The sequence below is a fragment of the Hylobates moloch genome, unplaced genomic scaffold, assembly GCF_009828535.3.
Source record: "Hylobates moloch isolate HMO894 unplaced genomic scaffold, HMol_V3 SCAFFOLD_1, whole genome shotgun sequence".
In the NCBI taxonomy this organism is placed as follows: domain Eukaryota; kingdom Metazoa; phylum Chordata; class Mammalia; order Primates; family Hylobatidae; genus Hylobates; species Hylobates moloch.
Window position 1 is genome coordinate 230,661,429 of NW_026652276.1, and position 25,513 is coordinate 230,686,941.

The 25,513-nt window shown below is 53.4% G+C and overlaps 3 protein-coding genes across 12 annotated transcripts in view; all 3 read left to right on the forward strand.

The window, feature by feature from the left end:
* Positions 1-12,098, forward strand: part of ZNF862 (zinc finger protein 862) — a 28,930-nt gene extending 16,832 nt beyond the window's left edge. For 3 of the 10 annotated variants that reach the window (XR_009209808.1, XR_009209806.1, XR_009209796.1), the window contains exons 6-9: positions 4,153-4,257; positions 5,119-7,230; positions 8,782-10,233; positions 10,760-12,098. Coding sequence is in view for 1 of the 10 variants with exons in the window: in XM_058427846.1 (XP_058283829.1) it covers positions 4,153-4,257; positions 5,119-7,230; positions 8,782-8,957 (2,393 nt within the window). In the remaining 9 variants the exon portion in view is untranslated. Of the gene's footprint in view, positions 1-4,152; positions 4,258-5,118; positions 7,231-8,781; positions 10,546-10,759 lie in introns of those variants that run through there. The other 7 variants (XR_009209798.1, XR_009209800.1, XR_009209797.1 and 4 more) reach the window with 7 other exon arrangements.
* A 5,488-nt stretch (positions 12,099-17,586) lies between these two features.
* On the forward strand, positions 17,587-23,399 carry LOC116814509 (V-type proton ATPase subunit e 2). Its single transcript, XM_032762131.2, has 3 exons — positions 17,587-18,788; positions 20,218-20,265; positions 23,289-23,399. The coding sequence occupies exons 1-3, from the start codon at positions 18,685-18,687 to the stop codon at positions 23,380-23,382; spliced, it is 246 nt and encodes an 81-aa protein (XP_032618022.1). The 5' UTR covers positions 17,587-18,684; the 3' UTR covers positions 23,383-23,399.
* Positions 23,400-23,819: 420 nt separating this feature from the next.
* On the forward strand, positions 23,820-25,144 carry LOC116814508 (uncharacterized). The gene is given in 2 exon segments (XM_032762130.2): positions 23,820-24,051; positions 24,054-25,144. Coding segments are annotated over 2 exon segments (324 nt in total). The 3' UTR covers positions 24,146-25,144.
* Positions 25,145-25,513: the final 369 nt, after the last annotated feature.

Genomic DNA, 25,513 nt, shown 5'->3' on the forward strand with positions numbered 1-25,513 from the left:
AGCTCACAGCATGCTGCAACACGTGGGGCAGAACGTCAATGATTGGAGTTCCTTGTGTTATTCAATCTTTTCTGTAAATTTGAAATTATATCAGAGATTTACCAAAAGGAAAATTTAGGAAACAAATCCCCGTCTCTGTGTAGTAATAGAAAACCTGGACTTCATTTAACACTCAATTCTTGCCTTTCCTGCCTCAACCTGCTGCGGCTGTAGAATCTGGACCCACGCCATAGGAAGAAAGGGGCTCCTCTTCTCCCACCCGCTGCTGGCTTCAGAATTTCTGACGCATCCTCCGTGGGAATGGCGTTGGTGGGTGGGAGAGGTGTAAGAAAGGTTTCATTTGACATGTAATCTGACACCAGCTACTTAGAGCTGTAGTCCTTTAAAGCTGGTTCTCTTCTTTGGGTGTTTGTGGGTTCTGCAATACCCCCAACAGGCACTGAGAGCCTCTTGCTTGCAGTTGCCTGGACATGGGTGGATGTGTGCCCTGGCAGCCTGTCTATATAGGCGCCTTCACAGAGGAGTATCACACCGGTAGCCAGCCGTCATGGGCAGGCCCCACAGACAACACCAGGCCTCTTCTCATTCCCCATGTGGCCCACATCTGAACCATAGAAGCACTTCCAGGCCCTGTGCTCTCCCAGACCTGGGATTGTAGCCCTTTCTCGACATGGCCCACCTCCAAGGCACCCCATGGCTACCGTAGTCTTATCCAGAGCTGGACTCGTGGCCATTCACAGCTCCCAGAGATACAGGTCACGTTAAGGGAAAGGGCGCACCCACCACTCCCCATAGTCAGAGAGGCTCACAATACCCTTGACAATGCTTTCCAGAAACATCCCTGGTGCCCAACTTCCTGGCTCCTTCAGTCTCAGCTCTGTGACTCCTCTCGATGGGCGCAGGCTGGAGCCACGGCCCCGGCCCTCAGCCATTCTCTTTACAGGTCATGTGTCCGTGTCTGGCTTTGGAATGCGGAAGAGCTGGCTCCTGCTTTGGGGGGCTTTCAGCCAGAATCACACTTTAATATCCTGTGGCTTATGTTTATTGTATTCCTGATTTATTGATTTTAGATATTCTCTATTGATTCCTACTGTGGAAGATGGAGACGGCCCTGTTACATCACCTGGGCCCCCGCTTCTCTTCCCTCCATCCTCTCAGAACAGGTACATCACACTTTGTTGGTTACATTGGTATAAATTATTTGCCCAGTTATGATTATGTGTGATTTACTGCTGAACAAGGTGGTGTATTGTGATGGTGTTTCCTTCATTGTCGGACTCTTCCCCCTCAAATTGGAAAATTTTTTCTTCTTTTTTATTTTTCTCACTTTCTTCACCCTCATCAGTTCTTCCCAGACTCTCCAGTGGAATTCTAAAACTCCTCCGAAGAGTCTTTTACACGTGACGGGACATCCTGTGATCTCTCCATTTCATTCTTTCTCTGGAGACTTCGCTCCCAGGGCCTTCTCCTCCCCTGCTCTGTCTGACCCAGGCAGCCGTTAGGCCTGCGGCACAACTGTAGCCTGAGATGCGCCTTCGTCTCTCCCCCATTTCCCGAGTCTCTCTCTTCTTTTGTGGTTGACGTCTTCATCTTCTTAGTGCGCATCTTCCAGTGGCTTCCTAAGGAAGGGTGCAGGGGAGGCCTTCTTTCTGTGACGCATCCTGTCTAAAAACATCATATTCTTCCCTCACGATTCAGTGATAACTTGTTTGGGCATATAGGATTCTAGGTTGGAAATACTTTTCCTCCGCATTTTGAAAGCATTGCCCTTTTAGGTTTTACTGGTGCTATTGAGAGGTCTGGTGTCTTCTTATTCCAGAATCCTTGAATGTGACATATTTGTTCTACTCTGAAAACTTTTGAAATTGATTTCAATTTTCTCAAATTTTTAATGATATGCCTTGATGTTTTACATAAAGTGTGTTTTTCATCTTTTGTTTTGGGTATCTGGTGTTTCCCATGTGGAAACTGGTCTTTCCCTGTTTGGGAAAATTTTCTTGTATGATTTCTTCCTATTTTCTCTTTTCTTTCTTCCAGAAACTCCTTCCTATTAGTTTGATACTGGACTTCCTGGATTGAGTCTCTGGTTTTCTGTTTGTTTCTTTTTCTCCTGTTTTCTGCTTTTATCTTTTTTATACTACTTTCTTGGACATTTCCTCCATTTTATTTTCTAACAATGCGATTTATTTTCTTATTCTATTGGGTTTTTTAGTTGCTAAACACTCTTATTTCCTCTTTCATGAATGGCTATCATGAGTTTTCTTTCTGGGAATATTAATTCTCATTATTCTGAAGTTTTGTTTTGCTTCCTGCTATATTTCAAGCTTTTCCAAATCTTTTCCTACTTGTTTTGTTTTCTCTCTTTCATGTTAGAGGCTTTTCTTAAATAATTATCTCTAGGCTGATTCCTGTGTACGAGTAAGCCTTAGAAACGTACTGGAAGCCCTGTGCATGGCTGCAGACCTGTGCATGGCTGGGAAGCATAGAGAGTAGGTTTCACTTTTCACTGTAGGATGACCAGCTGTAAACCTAGATGTCTTACTGAAGAACCCACAAAAGTCAGTGTCCATAGATCTTTTGAGGGGAGAGGGGAGGGCAATTCCATTTTTCCAAAGAAAACGCTTCCCGTCTCCTGTTTGGAGGGTATGATAAGCCCAGCCAGCATTCTTGGAGTCAAGCAGTGCACCCCTTGGTCCACAGACGTGACTTGATCTCCCTGCTTTCAGTACCGCACCACCCCTTCACCTTTCTGTGTATGTGGTATCTGGGGTCTGGAGCCTTTCTGGGTAAGTTTTTCTGTAGACCGAGCCTCTATTCTCCTCCGGGTTGTGGTGGTGGTGGTGTTTCCTGGTTTCCTGGAATACTTGAGAGTACCGGGGATTGATCAGATCTCTCAGATTTGAGCCAGTCCGCTGCTCCTGTCCATTCCCCACCCACCACTTTCTCCCATACCTGGTGCCTGCAGTTTCTGAATCTTTCTGGGATTCTCTGGTACCAACCAACTTACTTCTCCTTGTTAACCCCTCTGCAGACATTTGGTGTTCAGCTCTGTTTGTTTCTCTCCCTTTTGTCTTCTTTCCTTCCAAAAATGGATTTGCATTCCTAATCCAATTTATCTTGGGCTTATACCTCATTTTGTTATTTTTATTCCTTTGCCCTCATTTTAGAGATATTTTAAGAAGGATATATGTTCAATCTAACACACTTTAGTAATTTACTTATTTATATTTTTATTAGTAGTAAATATGTAGATATTCACACACACACACACACACACACACACACATATATGTGTCATTATATATATAAGTATATTCAAGTGATCCAAAGATGAATAGTGGGAACCAATCTCCCTTTTCCCTTGTCCTTCGGTTCCTCCCCAGGAGCACCCACAGGCCCAGTTGCTTGTGTGGCTCTCCACAGAAAGTTTATGCACACATTCACATAGACACACACAAAAGCATGATGTAGATAGTGATGGATTTTATTTTCAATAGAGGAAATGGTTTATTTGCATACCCCTGAACAATATTCCTATTTTAAGTAAAGTGCAGTGCTTAACCCAAAGACACAAATCTTCTTTAGTCAGATTTCAGGCTCCGTTGCAGGCGGTAGGTATTTCGGGGGGCCCTCCAAGTGCCCCTTTCAAAAACCCATGTAGTTGGTCACCTTCACAAAGGCCAGCTGTGGGGGCAGAGGGGCACACGTGTGGGCCAGCTATGGGGGCAGAGGGGCACACGTATGGGTCAGCTGTGGGAACAGAGGGGCACATGTATGGGCCAGCTGTGGGGGCAGAGGGTCACATGCGTGGGCCAGCTGTGGGTGGCACCTTCCACTTCTCATGTGGCTGCTGCTTCCCCCTGCCTCTCCTGCTTAGTCCCTATGTTTCTTCCTGTTTCCACCCTTCCCCCTCTGGTGTGTATGGCTGGCCCGTGGATCTGAGGAAGTCCTATCCTAGCTGAGGGGTGCCCCTCCCCTTACTGCCTCTTTGGCACTCTGGGTTGGCGCTCAGCCTGCCCCTGGCCAACTAGACTTTATAAGGACAGAACCCAGAGACACCTCTGTGTACTTCAGGGAGCGGGTCTAGCTTGAGGGGGCTACTAGACTTGGCCACAGCAGTGACATCAGCATGATTCTTCATCCTTCCAACAGGACCTGCTGCTGCCAAGCCAGACTTGATCTCCAAACTGGAGCGGAGGGCTGCACCCTGGATCAAGGACCCAAATGGGCCAAAGTGGGGGAAAGGTCGTCCTCCAGGTGAGTCTAAACCTACAGCGTTCTGAAGGACATGCGCCAGAGCCCAGGCGGCTATGATGAGTCAGACAGCATGAGCTCAGCCGTGCTCATCCGATGGGGGCCGATTGGGCACCAAGCCTGGCAGGAGGCCCTGGGTAGACAAGATGAATAAGCAACTAACCCTGCCCACAGAGTGTAGAGTAGTCTGGGAAACTGGGAAAAAAACAGGTCCTTTTGCAAGCAGAAGTGCTGATGGAGGCTGTGGCAGAGCTGGTGGGAGCAGGTACGTGGGGACACTGGTCTCGAGGAGCCAGGGGACCCAGAGATCTGTGAGCCTCTCATCCCTTCTCCCTCCTTCTTCAGTGCTCGGTGACAGCACCATTGGTTTGTGAGAATTCGTTGTCTTGCATATCTCAATCAGTAATTTCTTGGCTTGTAGCTGCTACACTTACTTCTGTACCTACTTCTTTCTGAGGCTTATAAAAGACTTGGCAGGTGTTTAACCTATTCTATTGTGGAGCCTCACCCGAGAGTGAAAGCCACCTGCTTATCCAACAGTCTCTGTGGCCAAGGGGGTTAATTGAACTTATTGGTATCTGATGTCACATGATCCCAGGGTAGCTGTGTGGATAGGGTGGGTGGGGCGCTGGTGAAAGAACCCACAAGGATTAGCAACAACTCTGGGGGAGCCAGATTAACTTTCACAGATAAGAATGGGTGAGGGTTTAAGTGGATGCCACTAATGATCTCTAGAAAGAAGGAATGCATTCATCTTCTCTGCCTTGCTTAAGGGATACTCATTAAATTTGGGGGTGCCTTAGCTGATAGGAGATGGCAGAGCTCTGGGTAGCAGAACCAAGCATGATTTAATTTTCTCCAAAGGGAACAAGAAGATGGTGGCAGTGAGAGAGGCGGACACACAGGCCTTGGCTGCAGACTCCGCGTTGCTTCCAGCCTCTCCCATGGTGGCCCGTGCCTCTTGCTGCAGTTCGAGCATTTGTGAAGAAGGAGATGGACCTAGGAGAATCAAGAGGACATACAGGCCCCGTTCCATTCAGAGGTCTTGGTTTGGGCAGTTCCCATGGTTAGTAATTGACCCCAAAGAGACCAAACTCTTCTGCTCAGCCTGCAAAGAAAGACCTAATCTCCACGACAAATCATCTCGGTTAGTCAGAGGTTACACGGGGCCTTTTAAAGTGGAGACTTTAAAATACCATGAAGTCAGCAAAGCGCACAGGCTCTGTGTCAACACGGTTGAAATCAAGGAAGACACCCCTCACACTGCCCTCGTTCCGGAGATCTCCAGCGACCTCATGGCCGACATGGAGCACTTTTTCAATGCCGCCTACTCCATTGCATACCACTCAAGGCCCCTGAATGACTTTGAGAAGATCCTGCAGCTCCTCCAAAGCACGGGGACCGTGATATTAGGCAAGTACCGCAATCGCACGGCGTGCACTCAGTTCATCAAGTACATCTCAGAGACCCTGAAGAGGGAGATCCTGGAGGACGTGCGGAACTCGCCCTGCGTGAGTGTGCTGCTCGACAGCTCCACCGACGCCTCCGAGCAGGCCTGCGTGGGGATTTACATCCGCTACTTTAAGCAGATGGAGGTGAAAGAGTCCTACATCACTCTGGCCCCTCTCTACAGCGAGACAGCAGATGGGTACTTCGAGACCATCGTTTCTGCCCTGGATGAGCTGGACATCCCCTTCCGGAAGCCTGGCTGGGTGGTGGGGCTGGGGACGGATGGCTCAGCCATGTTGCGCTGCAGAGGAGGCCTTGTGGAAAAGTTCCAGGAGGTCATCCCACAGCTGCTGCCTGTCCACTGCGTGGCCCACCGGCTGCACCTGGCCGTGGTGGACGCCTGCGGGAGCATCGATCTGGTGAAGAAGTGTGACCGGCACATCCGCACCGTCTTCAAGTTTTATCAGTCCTCAAACAAGAGGCTGAACGAGCTGCAGGAAGGTGCAGCGCCTCTGGAGCAGGAGATCATCCGCCTGAAGGACCTGAATGCGGTTCGCTGGGTGGCCAGCAGGAGGCGCACGCTGCACGCGCTGCTCGCGAGCTGGCCCGCCCTGGCCAGGCACCTCCAGAGCGTGGCAGAGGCTGGGGGCCAGATTGGGCACCGGGCCAAGGGGATGCTGAAGCTCATGCGCGGCTTCCACTTTGTCAAGTTCTGCCACTTCCTGTTGGACTTCCTGAGCATCTACAGGCCTCTGTCCGAGGTGTGCCAGAAGGAGATCGTGCTGATTACAGAGGTGAACGCCACGCTGAGCCGGGCCTACGTGGCACTGGAGAGCCTCCGTCACCAGGCGGGGCCCAAAGAGGAAGAATTCAACACCAGCTTCAAGGATGGGCGGCTCCATGGCATCTGCTTGGACAAACTGGAGGTAGCGGAACAGCGGTTCCAGGCGGATCGGGAGAGGACGGTCCTGACGGGGATTGAGTACCTCCAGCAGAGGTTTGACGCAGACCGACCCCCACAGCTCAAGAACATGGAGGTGTTTGACACCAGGGCCTGGCCGAGTGGGATTGAACTTGCCAGTTTTGGGAATGATGACATTCTCACCCTGGCCAGGTATTTCGAGTGCTCCCTCCCAACAGGATACAGTGAGGAAGCTCTGCTGGAGGAGTGGCTGGGCCTGAAAGCCATTGCCCAGCACCTCCCGTTCTCCATGCTCTGCAAAAACGCCCTGGCCCAGCACTGCCGCTTCCCGCTGCTGAGCAAGCTCATGGCCGTGGTGGTCTGTGTGCCCATCTCCACCTCCTGCTGTGAGCGGGGCTTCAAGGCCATGAACCGGATCAGGACCGATGAGAGGACCAAGCTCTCCAATGAGGTGCTCAACATGCTCATGATGACAGCTGTGAACGGCGTGGCCGTCACAGAGTACGACCCCCAGCCCGCCATCCAGCACTGGTACCTGACCTCCTCAGGCCGGCGTTTCAGCCATGTCTACGCCTGTGCCCAGGTGCCAGCCCGCTCCCCTGCAAGTAAGTACACGTGGCAGAGCTCCCCCAAGGCAGCCTCATGCTGAGCCAGAGGCCAACAAGAGAGGACTGCAGGTGCCTGTGGAGCTTCTGTCACACACCCACCCATTTGCTAGGCCAGTGGGTACTCGATGTGTGACACCCACCCTTCAGGAGCTTGCGCCCCTGCCGGGGAGATGACGCACATGTGCTCTAGGCAGCAGGGCTTAATGCAGAGAGCGTGCATTTCTAGAGCCTGTGTGCCCTGGTGACAGTGCTGTGCTGGCTCTGCTCCCAACTGGCTGTGTGGCCTTGGGCAAGTCTATCCTTTGATGCCTTGGTTTCTCATCTGCCGAATGAGTTGTGCGTGTAAAGCACTCAGGACAATGCCTGGCAGGTGGTGCAAATGTTACTAGTTAAAGGTCAAGACTCCTGCTGGGAGTAAGGAGAGGGCTGACCAGCCCCAGGTAGTGCCATCACATTCTAAGTGGGGCTGTACAGACTCTGGACTGTGCAGGAATTTTCAAGAGGGAAAAGGTCCACGTGGCTGTGGAGAAGGTGAGATACGGAGGAGATGGTGGGGCTTTCAGGCAGGAATCTCATGGGGCAGGGGAGAACAGAAACAGCCTCTCTGGACCGGAGGGCTGGGGTCAGGAGCTTGCTTGAGGGGGAAGCTGTATTAGAAGGGAGGGCAAGTTACTGAAAGCCACAGACAGGAAATTTCTCTCTTCAAGTAGTCACTGAAAACCAAAGAAAATATGCCCGTTGTTGGGGTTCTCCAGACCACTCGCGGCCACTTGACAAGGATGGAGCAGTGCTCTCTCTCCTGGCATCTCTAGCTGGTCTCCTTCCAGCTGTTGCTGCTCCCAGTTTTCACCTCTGAGTCTGTGGTCACCAGAAATGGGACTGGGTCTCATGGCTGATAGAGGCTGTGTAAGAAGCAAGGTGGCCCTGAAGCCACAGTAGGGCAGGTGGGGAGAAAAAAAGAGACCCCTCACTGAGAAGAGAAAGGGAAAGCTGAGAGAGGGCGGGGTGAGGTGCTCTGTGTCCAGCCTTGTGGGTGCTGAGGAGAAAAAAATGATGTCAGGTGTGCCCTGGTGCAAGTTACTCTTTCCACAGGGACCAGCACAGATTGATCCAAATACTACTGAACTACGCACGGACGCCTCCTTCCAGGCAGGGCTCTCAGCCTTGGCATTGTTGACGCTGGGGCTGGGCAATCTTGGTTGGGGGCCCTTCCTGTTCACTATGGGAACTTGAGCAGCATCCATGGCCTCTACCTATCAGATACCCACTGGATACCAGTAGCATACCCCCCATTTGTGACAAAGAAAATCATCTCCGGACATTGGCAAATGGCCCCTGGGGGACAAAATCGCCCCCAGTTGAGATTTCCTGTCTTAGGATAAAAGAATGAACAGAGTAGGAACAGATGAGGGCTGCAAAGAGCAGTCGTGGTCCTGACTCCAGTCTGTCCTGCCAAGCTTTCCTCACCAAACAGCCCCTGGGCGAAGTTGGATGTTGAAGGCGGTCACTGCCAGTCAGTCTAATTGTCTTCTCCTTCCTCCCTCACAGGCGCCAGGCTCAGGAAGGAGGAGACGGGAGCCCTCTATGTGGAGGAGTCCGGGACCCAGAAGCCACCCATCCTGCCCTCCAGGGACGCAGTGGAGGTTCTGAAGGACTGCGTCATGGAGCCTCCCGAGAGACTCCTGTACCCCCACACCAGCCAGGAGGCCCCCGGGATGTCCTGAGGGACAGGGAGTCCTTGCGACGGCCTTGGAGATGCCTCTATGATCACTGGGACAGGCTCTGCAGATTCTAGGCTGCCCTAGGATCTTCCGCTGGTGGCGATGGTCTCTAAGCACCAGGAAGTGGGCAGTGGCGTCCTGGAACAGCAGGGATATTAGGAGGTGCATGACCTGTTTCCTGAGGTCCCACTCAGCACAGCCATGCCTCATAGCACACAAATGTGCCAGAAGGTTCTGTATCTCAAGTTCATTTTTAAGGTGCTCCAGAAAATAACCCCATCATGAAAGGTTTCAGCCCCTGAGTTCTGGTGGCAAGAGGACTGTCCTGGTGGGGGAGAATGTTGGACATCCTTGGGGAATGTTCCAGGGAGGCTGCCCACAGCCTAAGTGGGAATGGGAAAGGCCACTTTGTTAGAGGTGGAGGTTGCCCCTGCTGTAGGGACAGCTGGCCTGGCTGCAAGAGCCCCCAGAGGCATTGTTCTGGGACTCCTACCCTGGCTCCCGCAGCAGAAGCAGTGAGGCCTCGGTCTCATGCGGAACTCTACCTCTTCCCAGGGCTTCCTCTAGGGCAAAACAATCACAAGCCCTTTGCACAGAGCACCCAAGAAAGTTCTCTTCCTGCAGCTCCAGATGGTGGAGCTAGGGCTCTTCTGGCAGGGGGTCTGGTGCTTCCCACAGAGCTGAGCTGCGTTTGACCCGCAGCATGCCCGGCCCGGTTTCCCCAGGAGAGGACGGGACCAAGTTGGAGTTGGGAGGCTTGGGATGTAGCCCCAGCTCTGCTGCAGGCAGTGGTCTGATTAATCCCTTCCTCTTTTCTGTGCCTCAGTTTCCCTCTCCATGAAGTGGCAGCAGAGAATCCAAGTGCCTGCTGACTCCCCATCTGCCCTAGGATTAGTGAATGAGAGCCTCGAGCTCCCTGAAAGACCTCTGGCTGCAGTGTGGACTTAGCTGCCTTCTGCCCCATTCTCGTCCTTAGTGGGACAGGTAGGAATTTGTCTCCAAGGTCCTTGTTGTAGGAGTTGCTCTCCGAATGCACCATCTGCACGACAGGCTAGTCCACTCTTCTCCGAGTTGCCCTGGGGACTCTGCACCAGGATCTCCAGGGCCCACTGAGACATCTCTGAATGGGCGCTCAGTGACAAGGACTTTGAACAAGCTCCTCCAGGGACTGTGGGCCTGCTCCAGCTTCAGAACCACAGAACCACCACACTAGAGGCACAGAGGGGCTGCCGGCACTGCTAGGTTCACACCCTCCTCACCCATCTTCCTTGCACCTAAGGTGAAGCACTTTTCCTTCCAGGAGCAGCTCCATCTTGGCAGGCTCAGGAGGCCGCTTATCAGGAGGGGGATGATTTTGTCTAGGTTCTGCCTTCCTTAACCATGGGCAGGAAATAAGGAAAGTCAGCGAGCAGGGTTTCTCTGCCCTGCCTGATACTTGTTTTAAACAGGCAGGAAGTGGGCGCCATCCATCCCAGCTTGCTTGCTGCCTGGCTCAGGCAGGTCCTGTGCTGTGCCGCGGGCCCCTGTGGGTGGGCCCTTTCTCCATAGTCCGCCGCTTCCCATTCCCAGGGTAGATGCTGGCATCTGAGCACCTGAGTACCCGTCCTATTCCCAGGGTATGAGCACCTGAGTACCCGTCCTATTCCCAGGGTAGAAGCTGCTGTCTGAGTACCCTTCCCATTCCCAGGGTAGATGCTGGCGTCCGAGCCCCTCCCCAGTACCGCAGGTGCCCTAGTACCCCACATGCCCTTTCATCCCCACCCCAGCACTTAGCCTTAGCACTGTTTCTTTCCTATCATTTTCAGTTCTAGTCAGGAATTCCTTTCTTGCTTTCTGCCTTTGACCTGTGGAAATGTCTCCCAGCCCTGTGGGTCTGGCGGTCAGAGGGACCCCACAGGCCTGTGGTACGGGAGCTCTGGGAGGTGTTACTATCCGCGTGGCTAAGACGTGCACAGGCCTCCTTCTCCCCATCACCGTCTCCATGGACGTTCAGGAACTTGCCCAGGTCAGGCACTGTGAGGCGATGTGAACTGGTGGAGGGGAGGGAGAAAGGCTTTTTTAGGTGGGGCTGTAGCCTCTGCCCTACCCACAGGGATTCCACATCAAGGTGCCGTTCCAGCGCACACGCTTCCCGCGGCCTCTTCATCCTTGAAGAATCCCTCAGAGCAGGAGGCCATCCTGTGAGCAGCCGTGAGTGGGTCTCTGTGGGAGCAGTTCTGGAGCTGAGGTGGAAGCCAGGGGAAGCATCTCGCCCTCTCCACGTCAGCATCAGCGTGCTCCGAGGACACCATCCAGTGCCTTCCTTAGGTGGTGGGAAAGGGGGTCCCCTTGCAGCGGGGCCACTGAGAATGCTGTTTGTCATAGAATTTGCACTGCCCGATTTCTCGAGGGGCGCAGGCCTGCTCCGTTCCCCTTTGTCAGCCAGTGGCCAAGAAGGAAGAAGATGACTGCCGTCTCATTCCTGAACTTCCTCATTCAGGACCCCCGTGGAAACACAGTGAGCATCCTTCTCAGAGGCCCCTGGCCCAGGCTGGCCCCTTTGCTTTGTTTGGAGAGGCTGGCTGGGTTTCGGCCCCTAGTGCCTGGAGACCCCCTTGTTGGAGAGGCTTCCTGTTTATGCCTCACAAGAAGAAAAACCACAGGACTCTGGGAGTGGAAGGAGCATGCACTCCTGCTTTGGCTGGAGTCCTAGCGCTTGTCGCCACCCTCCTCCTTGCCTGTATTCTTGACAGCATCCGTATGTACGTGTCCTGGCATTTCCCCTCCCTCCCCCTGATGACTGATGCCCACCGCGTCTGACATTCCAAGTAACCAGTATGTAACTGGTAGTTTGATCCCAATAGCCATAGTGACTCCAGGTGGGAGTGAGGGAGCCCAGCCCCCTGTCCTGGAAGGTACCTTAGAGTATGTGACCGCGCTCCAGACCCTTGCTTCTCTCTCCTGCAGTGGTGAGTTTCTAGGGTGCTAAGTACCTATCAGAACAGCGTGGAGGGGCAGGTCCCTCATACAGGTGTCTGCGTAGCCAGGTACACTAACTGTGACTGGCCCAGGGAGGTTCTCTCCTCCATTTTCAAAGACGAAAGGAGCTTTTAAAAACCATGTTTGATTCCTAACCTTTTGCTACCTGAATAAAGCAGAGTCTATTTCAACACATCTCTGTCTTGTGTGTCCCTAAGTGAGGACCAGGAGCTCAGAGAAGCTGACAGAACAAGCTCTGCCCTCGCTCAAGAGGGGACAGGGCCAGGAACAGAGGTGGGCAGGGGAAGTGCCTGTGTATTCACCTGATTTTTGTCTTTCAGTTTCTTTCCTCTCTAGTCCTTCAAAGTGAGCTCAATCATTTTTGCCAGTTAGAAGGTAGAGATGAGAGTTGGCTGTTTGGTGAGTTATAATGAAGGGCTTGGCTGCCTTTTCGGGAGTACTGCATGGTCTACAAAGTGCTTTCACATACATGATCTAATTTGGTTTACTAAATTAGAAAGGTAGACTCTCAAGGAAAAAACATCGATTTCCACCAGTAGTAAAAGCTGCTGCATCAGACCTGTCACTCAACAATGCTCCTTGAGGCCTAGCTCCTGAGATCCCTCTGGTGAGCCCTTGTGGCTGCACGTCCTCAGGACGGCGCGCTCCCACGGGACTGGAGCAAAGGTTTCAGAGACTGGGGATGCAGCCAGGTCTCTTTGGTGAGGAGACTCAGTCTTACTCGAGTGTATGTGATTTTTAAAAAAGACATTGAAACAACCATGGAAGCAGAGGCACAGGCAGCAAGGGTTTGGGTTTGCGACTGGGAATCCGTGCGGCCTCCCTGCGGTGAAGACCTGACCCCGTGGTGGGGGTGAACAGGGTCTCCTTGACCCCTTCGCAGGGTTCCCTTCAGGACAGATGGATTTCACTAGGGGAAGCGCGATGCCGGTAGCCTCCACTCTCAGGCTGGGCAGGGTAGGCTCCCAGGGAGGCAGCTCCCAGCGCAGCCTCTTCCATCACTCCGGCTGGAGCTAGAAGGAGAGAAGCGAGCTGAGGCTCTAGAAGGTGCTGCACTCCTGCCTTTCTTTTTCCCAAGCGTGCTCTTGACATCCGGAGTGCAGTCAGCAGGCCTTTCCGAGTGGGCGGGCTGCCTCCGATGCCTCAGCCCCTGTTGCTGGGGATGCTTCGGTGGGGCCTCCTCACTGTGGGCCTTCTCTTGGGTCAGTGTGATCCTCGTGTCCCTTTCCCGTGCCAGCGACACTCGTGGGCTTCACGTGGCCGGCCCCTGTTCCCAGGGCTCTTGAGATGCTGCCTCTGACTGCAGTTCCTGCCACACTGGCACCCGTGTGGCCGCTGCTCCCCTCTGCACCTGGGAATAGCTGCCCAGAGACGTCCTGTTTTGAACCTTTTGCCTTGCTCAGGCAGCCAGCAAGGGCCCTGGCACTCACAACAACAGAAGGGCCCTGCAGTGTTACAGCTCTGCTGGCGGGCCAGGACAAGCTGTGGGGCGCAGACACACTGGGCACACTCCAGACAGGCACAGGGCCTCTGGGTAGTGACAGTTTGCAAGTGTTTCATGGTCCTGGGCCATGCACAGGCTTCTTGGAAGCCAGGAGAGGCTGTCTCTGTGTTTAGTGTGCACACCTGAAAGAGCGGCCCCTCACCCACTAGGCAGTGTCCTCCCACATCCCCAGGAGGGTCTTCCTGTGCCATCTGAGGTCCACTTAGTGGAAAGCCTTTGCCACACCAGGACACTTTCAGGACCACTCCCCCACGTGGCTGTGCTCACGTGTGGCCAGGGCTGTATGGCTCTTGAAGCTCTCCACACACTTGGCACAGATGGATGGCTTTTCCAGTGGAATCGAAAAGACTCGGGCATTCTCAGAGGCCAGTCTGGCCTTGGGGTTTTTCAGCTTCCCAGAAGCCTGTAGAATCATTCTGGGGGGTTCCCAGTTGCCTCCAGAATCATCTTCAGTCTCCTTTCTGACTTTGTTACCAAATGCTGTGGAAGAGAACTCAGATGTTACCCTAGTGATGGGGACACACTCCTTTTGTTCAGTATGACCTGCTCAGCCCTCAGCCCCCAGCCCCAGCAAGATGACAGCTAAGGGCAGTGTACTGTGGATGCCACAGCCGGGGCCAAGTGTGGGTCAGCATCCCAGCTCAGAGGAGCGGCCTGGTTGGTCAGAGAACACTGAAGTCCCAGAGCACTGGGGAGGGGCTTCTGACCAGCGCTTTTCCTGCTCTCATTCCAACACATGTGAAGGGAATGTCCTGGTCAGGGCTCTTTTGCTGCCATCTGAATAATTCCCTGCAGCAGCCACTGCTAGACAGCAAGCTTGGAAGCCTTCTTATGCAGAAATCAAAGTCATTTTTATAAAAAGTGTCACAGAGTCCCTTATGAAGAGAGCTGGACAGAGCAGGAGCCGACCCTTCCCTGACTGCCCAGTTCAGTGAGCCGGGTTAAATATCTGCCATCAGCAGCCTGCCATGAGGTGCAGTGAGGACCTTCCACTTCATCCCTCCAAGCTGAGTTGTATCATAAAATGCATACTTTATTTTCTTTCTGCCTGTAGAGAATCAGAAAGGACATGATGGAGGTTTCAGAAAAGGGCTTGTGAGATCGAGCATGTCAAGAGCTGAGGATCTGTGGCTGTGAGACATGTCCTCCTGAAAGAGCACACGTGAGCTGACACAGCCACGGCGCCGGATTGCCCTCACCCTGATTGTCCCCTCAGTGTAGCTTGTCTCAAGAGGTTTACACTGTGGCTGTGCTTCTCACAGGTTACCCAAACTCCTATCATAAAGGCAGGAAACAGAAATACAAAACCTGAATCCAAGCCACAGAAGTGCTGAGGAGATACTGATTCGTGGGTTGATCAGAGCCCAGGAGTCACTAAAGGCCCAATGAACATGGTGATCTTTGTGCAAGAGATGTTCCATCAAGACTTACCTGGCTGAGTGGTAGCTTTTTGGCCTCTCTTGGGGGCTGGGAATTCTTCACCCAAAACTCATGTTCCCTTTCAAGTCTACAAACAAGTGATCTCTGGTTTGGCAGCAGCGTGCACCATAGGGAGAAAGACAGCCGAGCACCCCTTAACCCACACTGAGTGCACACAGATCCATGTCAGTCCTGAAGCCTGACTTGTACCACCCATTTAATGCCCTGGGCTCACCCTATCAATTTGGGACAGTGGGGATAGGTTGTAAACCTAAGAGAGCTCCAGAAACAGGCAGGGCCTGGCATGCAGGTAGGAATGTTTATTTCAGGGCAACTTCAGGAGTGCCAAGGGCTGATAAAACAGTGCAATTGTCATAATATGTTTTCCCACTGCGGGGCCCTTGAAGGAGAAACAGGCTCAACTAGTCACAGAGACAACCATGCTCTGGGTCTAGTTCTCTCTGACCCCACAGGCCAGGAGTGCCCCTATTAGATGGCAAGCAAGCAAGGGGCCAAGGTCCTCACCCAGCAAGACTCCCAGCTCCTCATTCCTTCTTATCACATCCTGGTACAATTCCTTCTACTCATGGCCACCAGAACAATGGGTGGAAGGTAGGTGGTCACATCATTAAATGTCACAGGCCTTATTTGCAAAGACAGAGACATCTGGAGCTGTTGTCCTCACCTCCGACACATGCCCTGTCTGCAGAGAGCATTCGGATGCGTCTGTGGCTCCGAGGTGTGATTTCCTAGAGCCTTCAAGTGTCCTGGGGCTCCTGTTCATTCGCACTGGGGGAGATTCAGGGAAGTTTTAAAGAGCCTCTTTCAGTGGCTCCTTCTGCTTCTACCCTTTCTAGGAATTCATCAGCCCCAAATTTATGAAAAGATGAATAATATAGATGTCACCAACATCAGGACCCCACTCTCTGGGAGATGTCATGGAAACTTGTCAGTCACACCCAAAGCACTCACTGAGGAGCCGTGGCAGAGCAGTCAGTGGCGCCAATACCAACCAGAAGCCGCCAGGGCAGAGGGGAACCGTGAAGCCAGCGGAATGCAGAGCTCCACCTTAGGGGACCGGGGTAGGCGGGGCTGTGTCTGATAACATGCCCTTTGCCTCACATTAGTGCCTCTGAAAATAGTGTCCTCAGCCTGGGCACAAACCCTAGGGGTGAGCTGGGAGTGTGGAGGAGACACCGGATTAGGAAGGAGAAGCCTCGGCCATGTGTTCTGGCTCCTTTACTGATGAGCTGTGTGGGCCTAGGCAAGTTACTTCACTTCTCTGGGCCTCAGTTTTATCACCTGTAAAGTGATAGGATTGCTTTAGCCTCTAAGATCCCTTTCAGCTAAAAACAAAGTTCTAGAAAATAAATATGTGGTACTGTGGAACTCTGGGGAGCTGTTTGATCAGGTGAACAGTCTACCCGTGGAAATGGGGCTCCAGTACAAAGCTGCTCACATCTTCCAGTCACGCTCCAGGGAACAGCCAGGGCTTGTGGGCCCAGATGAGGCTTTAGTGGTTCGAAAAGGAGCCAGTTCCTGGTTTTAATCCCTTCATGGACCTCAGACTATCACAAAGCTGCCAAACAAATGACACATGCAGTCACATGCAAATTAGGACAGAAATGAAACATCAGACACTAAAGGAGAAGAGTAAGAGCTGCAGGCTGCTAATAGGAGTGGCTGCGCAGACTCAGCAATGTTTTTGGTTCTGGCCAAAGCCAAGACAAAGGAGCAGAGGCAAAGAAGGAAATACATTTCACTTTACAGCTGTCATTTTATACAGAGTATGTTTTTTTTCCGGAACAAAATTCAAAAAGTCCATCTTTTTTGAGCTACGGAACTTTGGTGGTGATTTTTTTTTTTTTTTTTTTTTTTGAGATGGAGTCTCACCGTCCCCCAGGCTGGAGTGCAGTGGCACGATCTCGGCTCACTGCAAGCTCCGCCTCCCGGGTTAACGCCATTTTCCTTTCAGCCTCCAGAGTAGCTAGGACCACAGGTGCCCGCCACCACGCTCAGGTAATTTTTTTGTATTTTTAGTAGAGACGGGATTTCACCGTGTTCGCCAGGATAGTCTCGATCTTCTGACCTCGTGATCCGCCCGCCTTGGCCTCTCAAAGTGCTGGGATTACAGGCGTGAGCCACCGCGCTCAGCCCTCGTGGTAATTTTTCGAAGGCCTGCATGGACATCCTCTTTATCTCCTGGATGCCAAGTGCACCCTTATCCTAGGCCAGTGTTCTCAACAATGCACACACTCTGGATGAGAAAAATAACCATTGTTTACAATCCAGCTAAAATCTCACCTCCTCTAGGGAGTCTTCCTGGATTTCTTCACCCTCTGAATTCTCATAATGGGCATTTGGCTACTTTGATCACAGGGCTCTTAGAACTGTGCTGGCCAACATTATGGTTTTACCAGAATATATCACTCCTCAACTACTTTAGAAACCCCTCGAAGGCTAGGATGGTATTTTATACCTAACAGTTTGGTGTCACCCCATGCCCACCTCCAACTTGCATGAATGTTGAAAGGATGGATAGGGAAGTTTCAACTAGGGAACGGAGAAGGGCGGATGTGACTGGTTCTTGCTTTCGGAAAACAGCCAGGAGCACACATCGCTGACGGGGTCAGTGCAAGGATAGGCACATTTCCCTTCTGTATCACGTGGCGACTGCGCCTCCCTATGTCATGAAGCCAGGGAATATGTATGGCCGGCTGCTTGGGGTAGCACTTGTTGCTAGAGATACCGCCTGGAGGCCACTGATCTGTAAAAGGGATCTCTACAGAAGATGGGGATTTTTGATCGCCAGAGAAGAAGGGATATGTGAGATCCAAACGCCCAAGGAGGAAAGCAGGCTCCGAGGTCTCTTCCAGCCCTGATGGAAGAAACTACCGAGCCTTATTATGCTAGGTGCTTTCCACATGCCTATTCATTTAATCCTCCAGCAACCTTGTAAGAACGGCCATCCCATTTTATATTTAAACAAACTGTAGCTACTGACGGAAGGAGTCAGGGATCTAATCCCAAAGCCTCTGCCGGGTTCGCTGCAGATGGATGTCCGCGAGGACGCCAGCCGCCGGGTCTCTGAACGCTGGCCCGGCCGGTCCAACCTCATTCCGCTTCCAGCCACCGAGTCGCGAAGCCCCCGCCTTCCCCCAAACGTCTCAGCGCCGCTGGCGCCTTTCTGGCTGCGCCGCCTCCGACCCCAGGCCCCGGTCCGCGCCCGCCGCTCCGCTAGTCCTGGGAGTGAGGAGAATGCGTGCTGAGGACCCGGCCAGAGGGACGGCGGGGATCGCCCTCCCGCTGCGTCTCTGAAAGCGAGGCCTTTCCTCCCGCGTCCGACCCCCGCGGGGCCGTCAGGTTGGGGCGGCCCAGGCTGCGAGTCCGCAGGGCGCTTCGGGCCGAGCCGGCGCGGCGCGTGACGGGCAGAGGACGCCCCGAAAGACCGCTGGGGTGGGACCCCAAGCTCCAGGGGTCTTCGGAAATAAGAATGCGGCGCGACGTTGGCTGTGCGGGCGCGGGGCGAACGCAGATCCTATAACCCCATCGCCGAACCCGGGCGGCCGCGCCCCCTCGACCTCGGCGTTTCTCTCTGTCCGCGGCCCTGCTCAGCCAATCAGCGAGTGGGCTCCTAGGCAGGTCCTGAGTGACAGCGCGGCGGGCTGGGTCAGGAGGTGCGCGTGCGCGGCCCGGCCCTGCCCGGCTGATAGCTTCGGGTGCTCCACTCCTGTTGCGCATGCTCAGCGCGCTGCCCGGCCAGTGACCCGCGCATCTGCAGCGCCCGCGCTCGGCCCTGCATCCCGCTTGAGCATCCTGCGCCCGGCCATGACGGCGCACTCATTTGCCCTCCCGGTCATCATCTTCACCACGTTCTGGGGCCTCATCGGCATCGCCGGGCCCTGGTTCGTGCCGAAGGGACCCAACCGCGGGTAAGGAAGGCGCGCAGGCCCTGCAGACCTCTCCACCCCGACCCCCTGGCCGGGCTCGCCCCACCGCCCCGGGGCGGCGGCTTCCTGCCCTGCAGCGAGCGTCCGTAGGAGGGACGCCAGGACCCCGAACGCCACCTCTGAGGTCTCTCTGCACCTGGGTCTCTGACAGCCGGGAACAGGCAGGAGGTGGGGCGAGAGGGCATATACAGAAGGTAAAAAGGAGAGTGACATTGGAGATGGCTGTCACCTCTCCTGCAGCCAGTAAAGGGCACGGGTGGGCACTGACGCAGTTTCTCCACTCCTTGCTAGCTGTGTGACCTAGAGCCAATATCAAGTCTCAGTTTCTTCGTGGGTAAAATGGAGATAATGTCGACTCCTGCCTTAAAAGGCTGCTGTGACGATGACCTGCGGTAACGCATTTAAAACACCTACCAGTGCATGGTACTTTGTAGGTATGGGATAAGTTTAGCTGGCGTTATTTTTCGAAGGTCCTCTAGCAGATTGCTACGCCATTCACCAGTTTCTGCTTCATATTATCTTCAGTTACAAAGCACCCTTCCCTTGACTGCATGTTCCCAGAGGCTGGAGTTTGTCCAGTTCACCATTGTCTACCCAGTGCCCAGCCAGGACTGGCACAACCTGCTTAGTAATGTTGAAAAAGGGATCGAGTGCTCCTGTCTCCAGCACCAGCTTGCAGTGCTTTAGATCAAAGATCAAGGGCCTGGTTTGGATTAGAGTTAGCTTTGCCCAAAGGCCGTTTGGACATGTGAGTGCTGCCTTTGTTCTTAAAGACACGCAGGGTTTGGGATCCCACAGCTTCACTTTGTAAACCATTTTCATGCCTTGTGTCTCCTGCTAATCTTGGTGAGTTCTTGCTTCAGTTTGACTGAAATTTCTCTTGCTGCACTTGAAGCTTCTGTCTCTGGTCTTCTTTGAGTACACTCAAGGTGGCTAGTCCCTGTTCTCTTTGTAACAACTCACTGGGCCTCAGAAGTGGCTCACAGTCTGCCTGCTTCTTGCCCTGTCTTCTAGCCTATTGTTTTCCTTCCCCTTGCTCCATGAATTTTGAATTCCACAGACCACTCCCTGGTGGGTTGCCACAAACGCAGCTCTGTGCAGTGCCTTTCCGCAACACATCTGCATTAAGATGGAGAAATACTGGGTGGTAGAGAAGGGAAATGAAGGGAAGGATTCTTAAGGCAACTTGGATGTGGTCAAGGTTGGCCTCTCTGTGAGGTGGCACTTGCAGTTTTTATTTTCTGGCCTTGCTATTCTTGCCCTGAGTGGAACTCAGCCTCCTGTGTCTAGGAGGCATCAGGAAGGCCAATGGGAAAGAGCTCACACCAGGAGCTCTTCTTGCTCTGGTCCTGGCCAGGCCTTGTGAGGTGCTGGCTGCATCTGTCCTGACCCGTGTCCTCTTCTGCTACAGGGTGATCATCACCATGCTGGTCGCCACTGCCGTCTGCTGTTACCTCTTGTAAGTACTACTCTCCCCAGCTCAAAATCAGCCAGTTCCTTTGTCCTCTCTCCTTTCCTCCTCACCCTAGCCTGCTCTTCCTTCTGTCCTGGTAGTAAATGCCTCTTGAAAGGCTGAACCTATGAAACAACAGGAGTGGAGGTGGTGTGGAATGGGAAAGAGAGCAGTGGGCCAGAAGTCATGAACCCTGGGCTCTGGATCTGGCTCTGCCCCCAGTGTTCTGGCCCCCATGGGCTGTAGTTTTCTCACCTGGGCAAGGAAGGAGGCAGGCCACCTCAGTGCTGTCTGTGCCTGACTGGGTCACCTGGAGTGATTGTTCAAACACAGTTTTCAGGCTGCGCCCTACACCCGTGAAGTTACAACTCTTGAGATCTGCACTTGGGAATTCCTGTTGTTCATGAATGCCCCCAGGTGACTGGAATGCAGCCATCTTAGAACCACTAGGTGAGAGGCCGGGCGTGGCGGCTCACGCCTGTAATCCCAGCACTTTGGGAGGCTGAGGCAGGCGGATCACGAGGTCAGGAGTTCGAGACCAGTCTGGCCAACATAGTGAAACTCCGTCTCTACTAAAAATACAAAAATTAGCCAGGCCTGGTGGTGCGTGCCTGTAGTCCCAGCTATCCAGGAGGCTGAGGCAGGAGAATCGCTTGAACCCGGGAGACGGAGGTTGCCGTGAGCCGAGATCACACCACTGCACTCCAGCCTGGGCAACAGAGCGAGAATCTGACTCTAAAAAAAGAACCACTAGGTGAGAGTAAGTCATCAAACTTGGGATAGGTACCCTGGGGATATCGAAGAACATTCCAAGGGACTCGAATACCTGGACAGTGTGAGTATCCATTGTTTGGTCTCTTGCTAAAACTGCCATTCACAATAGGCAATCCCTCTTTATTAAAACAATTTTTTAAAAGGAAAAAGAAAAAGACCCTGCCCCCGCATCCATCCCAGTCCTGCTGTTACATTGCTCCATGTTTAGATGATCCTGGCTGCCAACCAAGAGATAAGTTCAAGTTCTAGTTTGTGGGGAGGCCTGTCTCATGGTTAATCAAGCTGCATTAAGGCTGTTGGGTTTCCGGTCTTCCTATGTCTTGTACATTATTTTTATGGGTTAAGTTTGGCATCGTTGGGTGTTCTTAATTCAGAACAATCAAAACAGGACAGGTAAAGTGATGAGATGCTCATTCTTTAAGAGGTAACAGATTCTTTTGAAAGCAACTGGAATATTTTCCAGGGTTGCCAAATTTTTCAAAATACATAGGACAAAACCCGCTTTCAAAAAATGTACTTGATTGATTTCAGATTTGATGTTATCATAGTTAAATTTGTTTTATCTGATTAGGTCATGGATTCTTTATTCCTATTAACCAATTCTCTTAATTTACCTTATGTTTTATTGATTGATTGGTTGAAATGGGGTCTTGTCAAGACCCCTGGTCTTGAGACCAGGCCAGTATGGTCTCAAACTCCTGGGCTCAAATGATCCTTCTGCCTCAGCCTCCCCAAGGAGCTGGGCTGACAGGTGCACACCACTGCACCTGGCTGCTAACTAATTAGTTAATTGACAGGGTCTTACTCTGTTGCCCAGGCTAGAGTGCAGTGGTGGGATCATAGCTCACTGCAGCCTCAACCTTCTGGGCTCAAGCCATCCTCCCACCTCAGCCTAGCTTTGACCACAGGCATGTGCCACCACGCCTGGCTGATTTTTAAATTTTCTGTAGGGACAGGGTCTTGCCATGTTGCTAAGGCTGTGCTTGAACTCCTTGGCTTAAGCGATCCTTCCATCTCAGCCTCCTGAGTAGCTAGGATTACAGGCACACGCCACTGCACCCAGAAATGTATAAGCCCTCCTACTGACAAAAACTAAACTTGTTAGAAATAAATGACTCTTAACACATGGTTAACTTAAACACACTTTTTTTTTTTTAAATTCTTCCTGGACAGAGCATCTCTGAGGCCCTTTCTGTAATGCTATTTCTAGGTCCTTCAAGGCTTGACAAAAGATCCTCATCTGCCCATGGCAGGGACTCAGAGGGGATTGGGTTTGGTGGCTGGGAGGGTGGGGGACACGGGGTCTACACAAGATGTGGGGTAATCCCAAATACCAACCGAATCAACATACGGGAAACAGAAAACACACTGCAAATTGGATGCATACAGGTAGAAAGGTGGGGCCATTCTAAGAAAATGTTATGCCTAGAAATTATATTTACAAAACATAAACTCGGAGAGAACGCTGATGTAAAGGAGATAACAATTTCTGATGGCTTCCTGGGCATTAGGTCCTCCCACCTACTGTGAGGGATTCAAAGAGGGAAAATATCGATCCTTCCTGCAGAAGCAGACAAAGCAGTGTGGATGTGGTCGTGGGGGGCCCTTCCAGGTCAGGCACTGGCAGAGCATGGGGACCTACTAACTACTGTGGCAAATGAAGTTGGAGCTTTGTTATGAATGATGGGGCCAGACAGCCACCCAGACACCCAGCAGTGATGACAGGTGGGGCAGGTCCCTGAGGGTTTTCGGGCCTGAAGAACAGAGGTGGCCTGGCAGCAGCCTGAGCAGGAGGCCTCTGACCCGTCAGCAACTCATGTCTTGGGGTAGTTCCTTCTCTCTCCTAAGAAGAGGTGATTCTAACGTGCTGCCCGCCAGGCCCGCCCTATTCGCTCCCTGGTGCATGGAGCCTGGGGAGCCTGGACAGAGATGTCTGAGGGCACAGCTGGGAGTTGCTCCCAAAGCGCCCCTGAGGCTGCTTCCCCTCTTCCCTAACCCCAGGCTCAGCCCCAACTCGGGGATCCTGCAGATCTACCGAACATCAAATGAAACCAAAACCAAACCCAGAAGTGCCATACCAGCCCCATGTGCCTGCTGGAATGTGGATGGTTCCCTGGGCCCTTCTTCACCCTGGGAACACAGGCCCCGCCATCTGCTGGGTTGGTGGCATCCAAAATAATATGACCAAGGCCTCCCCTGTGGGTGTGGGAGGACCCTTCTGTGCCAGGCTCACCATGCTTTGCTGTCCCTGGCAGCTGGCTCATCGCCATCCTGGCGCAGCTAAACCCCCTGTTCGGGCCCCAGCTGAAGAATGAGACCATCTGGTACGTGCGCTTCCTGTGGGAGTGACCTGCTGCCCCCGACCCAGGTACTGTGTGGACAAGGGGTGGGGCAGGTACCGTGTGGGCGAGGGGTGTGGGTGGGGAAGAGGGGAAAGACAAGGCCGTGGTTAGAGTTCTTGTTGGGATTCAGGCATCTATTTATTTCACGAAAAAAAAAGGCGGGGAGGGGACTGAACATCGACTCCCTTCCTGCCTGGCCCGTGTTGGCCGCCAGGGATGAAATGGGAACCACGCTCCCAGCACCCCCCTCCCCCATCCTCACAGCGCTTCACCCCAAGGCACGACCCTAACCTGGGCCCTAACCTGGATGGAGGGAGGGAGAGGGTAAGCTGAGGACCATCTGGGCAGGGGTGAGGGGGCTTTCCAGGGAGGGTTGGGGGCAGCGGAGTCTCCACTGCAAGGCCGGGACCCTTCCATGTGATGTGCTTTTCAGGTGCTCTTGGAATGACTGTGGCTCCACTGTCCCTGACAACCCCTTCGTCCGGACCCTCCCTCACACAACTGTGTCTGGTCACCAGCTCCCTCCTGCTGGCCCCCAGAGACCCGGACCCGCAGGGCCTGCCTGGTTCCGGGAAGTCTTCCCAGTCTTCCCAGCCAGCCTGGGCCCTGGGGAGCCCTGGGCACAGCAGCGGCCGGGGGGATGTCCTGCTCCAGTACCCGCACTGCTCTGGAGTTTGCCTCTTTCCCAAGGAGATGCTGCTGGGGAGCTGGTATGGGTGGGGCCTTTCCCTTTACAGATGGGGCACATGCCAGGACTCAGCCCATCCTGAGGACACGTGTCCTCATGGAGAGGGTGCTCCCTCCAGCCCAGGCTGGGGAGTCGGTGCCCAGTCAGCAGCTCTGCCACCATCCTGCTGGGAACTGGGGGGCCTCTATTGGGTTATAGGCAAGGCCTTTTCTCTGGCATGGAATTGTTAATTTTCTGACACATCTAGATGTGAAATTTCTGAAAATGTTGAAGTAGAGAAACATTCACACACAAAAAGCAACATAGTCATGTGGGTCCAGATGGCCTCAGTCCTAGATGTTGGCACCCTTTGCTGTGTCTCCTCAGAATATCCTGTTCCGCCTCCTCCCACTTGGACCTCCCTCAGTAGATGTCTTCCCTCCCCCCGGCCCCAGCCTGTCAGTCCGAGCACAGTGCAGGTTTGGCTCTGACTTGGGCCTCGGGCTGCAGTGGGGGTGGATTTCAGACCCTCTCATGGCAGCATCTAAGTGACCAGAGCAGGGATGAGAGAGGGGAAGGGGCAATGTGAGTGGCACTATGGGACGGGCCAGCCCTGCCCTCTGCCCCTGGGCCCTGGGCTCTGTGCTAGGGATGGTGAAGAATGGGGGCATGCCGGCCTGGCAGGAGTGGGAAGCAACACGCAGGGGTCCCGGGCCTCTCCAGCCTTGCCCTCACGCTTACCCGAGCTCCCGGTGTGGTTCGCACAGAGCTCACCCACCTCGCCTGGCTCCCAGCTGGGGGCCTGTCCTCGCTGGTGCTCCAGGGGAAGAAACGCCAGCCTCGCTTCTGTATGGACTGCTGATGTGGCCTGCCGTCCTGTTCAGCGGGCACTGTCTTTGGAGCAGCAGGAGGATAGGATGCCTCTCACATGCCAGTTCCCGGCTGGCCAGCTGCTCAGGACTCAGGCTGGGGCCTCCCATTGACATCCTCCCCCTACACTCCCTCTCTGGGCCTCTGTCGCCCCTCCTATTGGGTGAGGGTGTTGAGTGTGACTTGTGCTGAAAACCTGGTTCATATCTAATAAATAATGGTGATGAAAAGATTACTGTTTGGTGACAAAGCCCTGGCCTCTGCCTGTGTGCAGGTCCCCTGCCCCGCCCACCTGATTCTTGTTTCTCCGGTGGGTGGGTCTGGGAGGGGAGCAGGGAAGGATTCCGGGAGCTACAGTTATGAACACAGACACCCAGGACTACTTTCCTGAGATCTGGAGGACAATCCGGCCCCCTGCTGACTGCCCAGATTCGGTGGAGAACCGGGCCTGGCAGGAAGACCAAGGACTTGTTCAAGTGCAGCTTTGAGCACCACTCGTCTGGGCCCCAGAGGACAGAGTGCAGGACTCCTGGGGCTGTGCAGTGAAGCAGGTCGCCAGCGGCTCCAAGGCCTGCCTCATGAAATAGCCTAGCGCTGGGAT

Excerpts from the sequence above, each read along its gene's own strand:
- LOC116814509 (XM_032762131.2), top strand. The coding sequence starts at position 18,685 with ATGACGGCGCACTCATTTGCCCTCCCGGTCATCATCTTCACCACGTTC. Across the intron at positions 18,789-20,217 it reads CCGAAGGGACCCAACCGCGG|GGTGATCATCACCATGCTGG; the intron begins GTAAGGAAGGCG and ends CTTCTGCTACAG. Across the intron at positions 20,266-23,288 it reads GCCGTCTGCTGTTACCTCTT|CTGGCTCATCGCCATCCTGG; the intron begins GTAAGTACTACT and ends TGTCCCTGGCAG.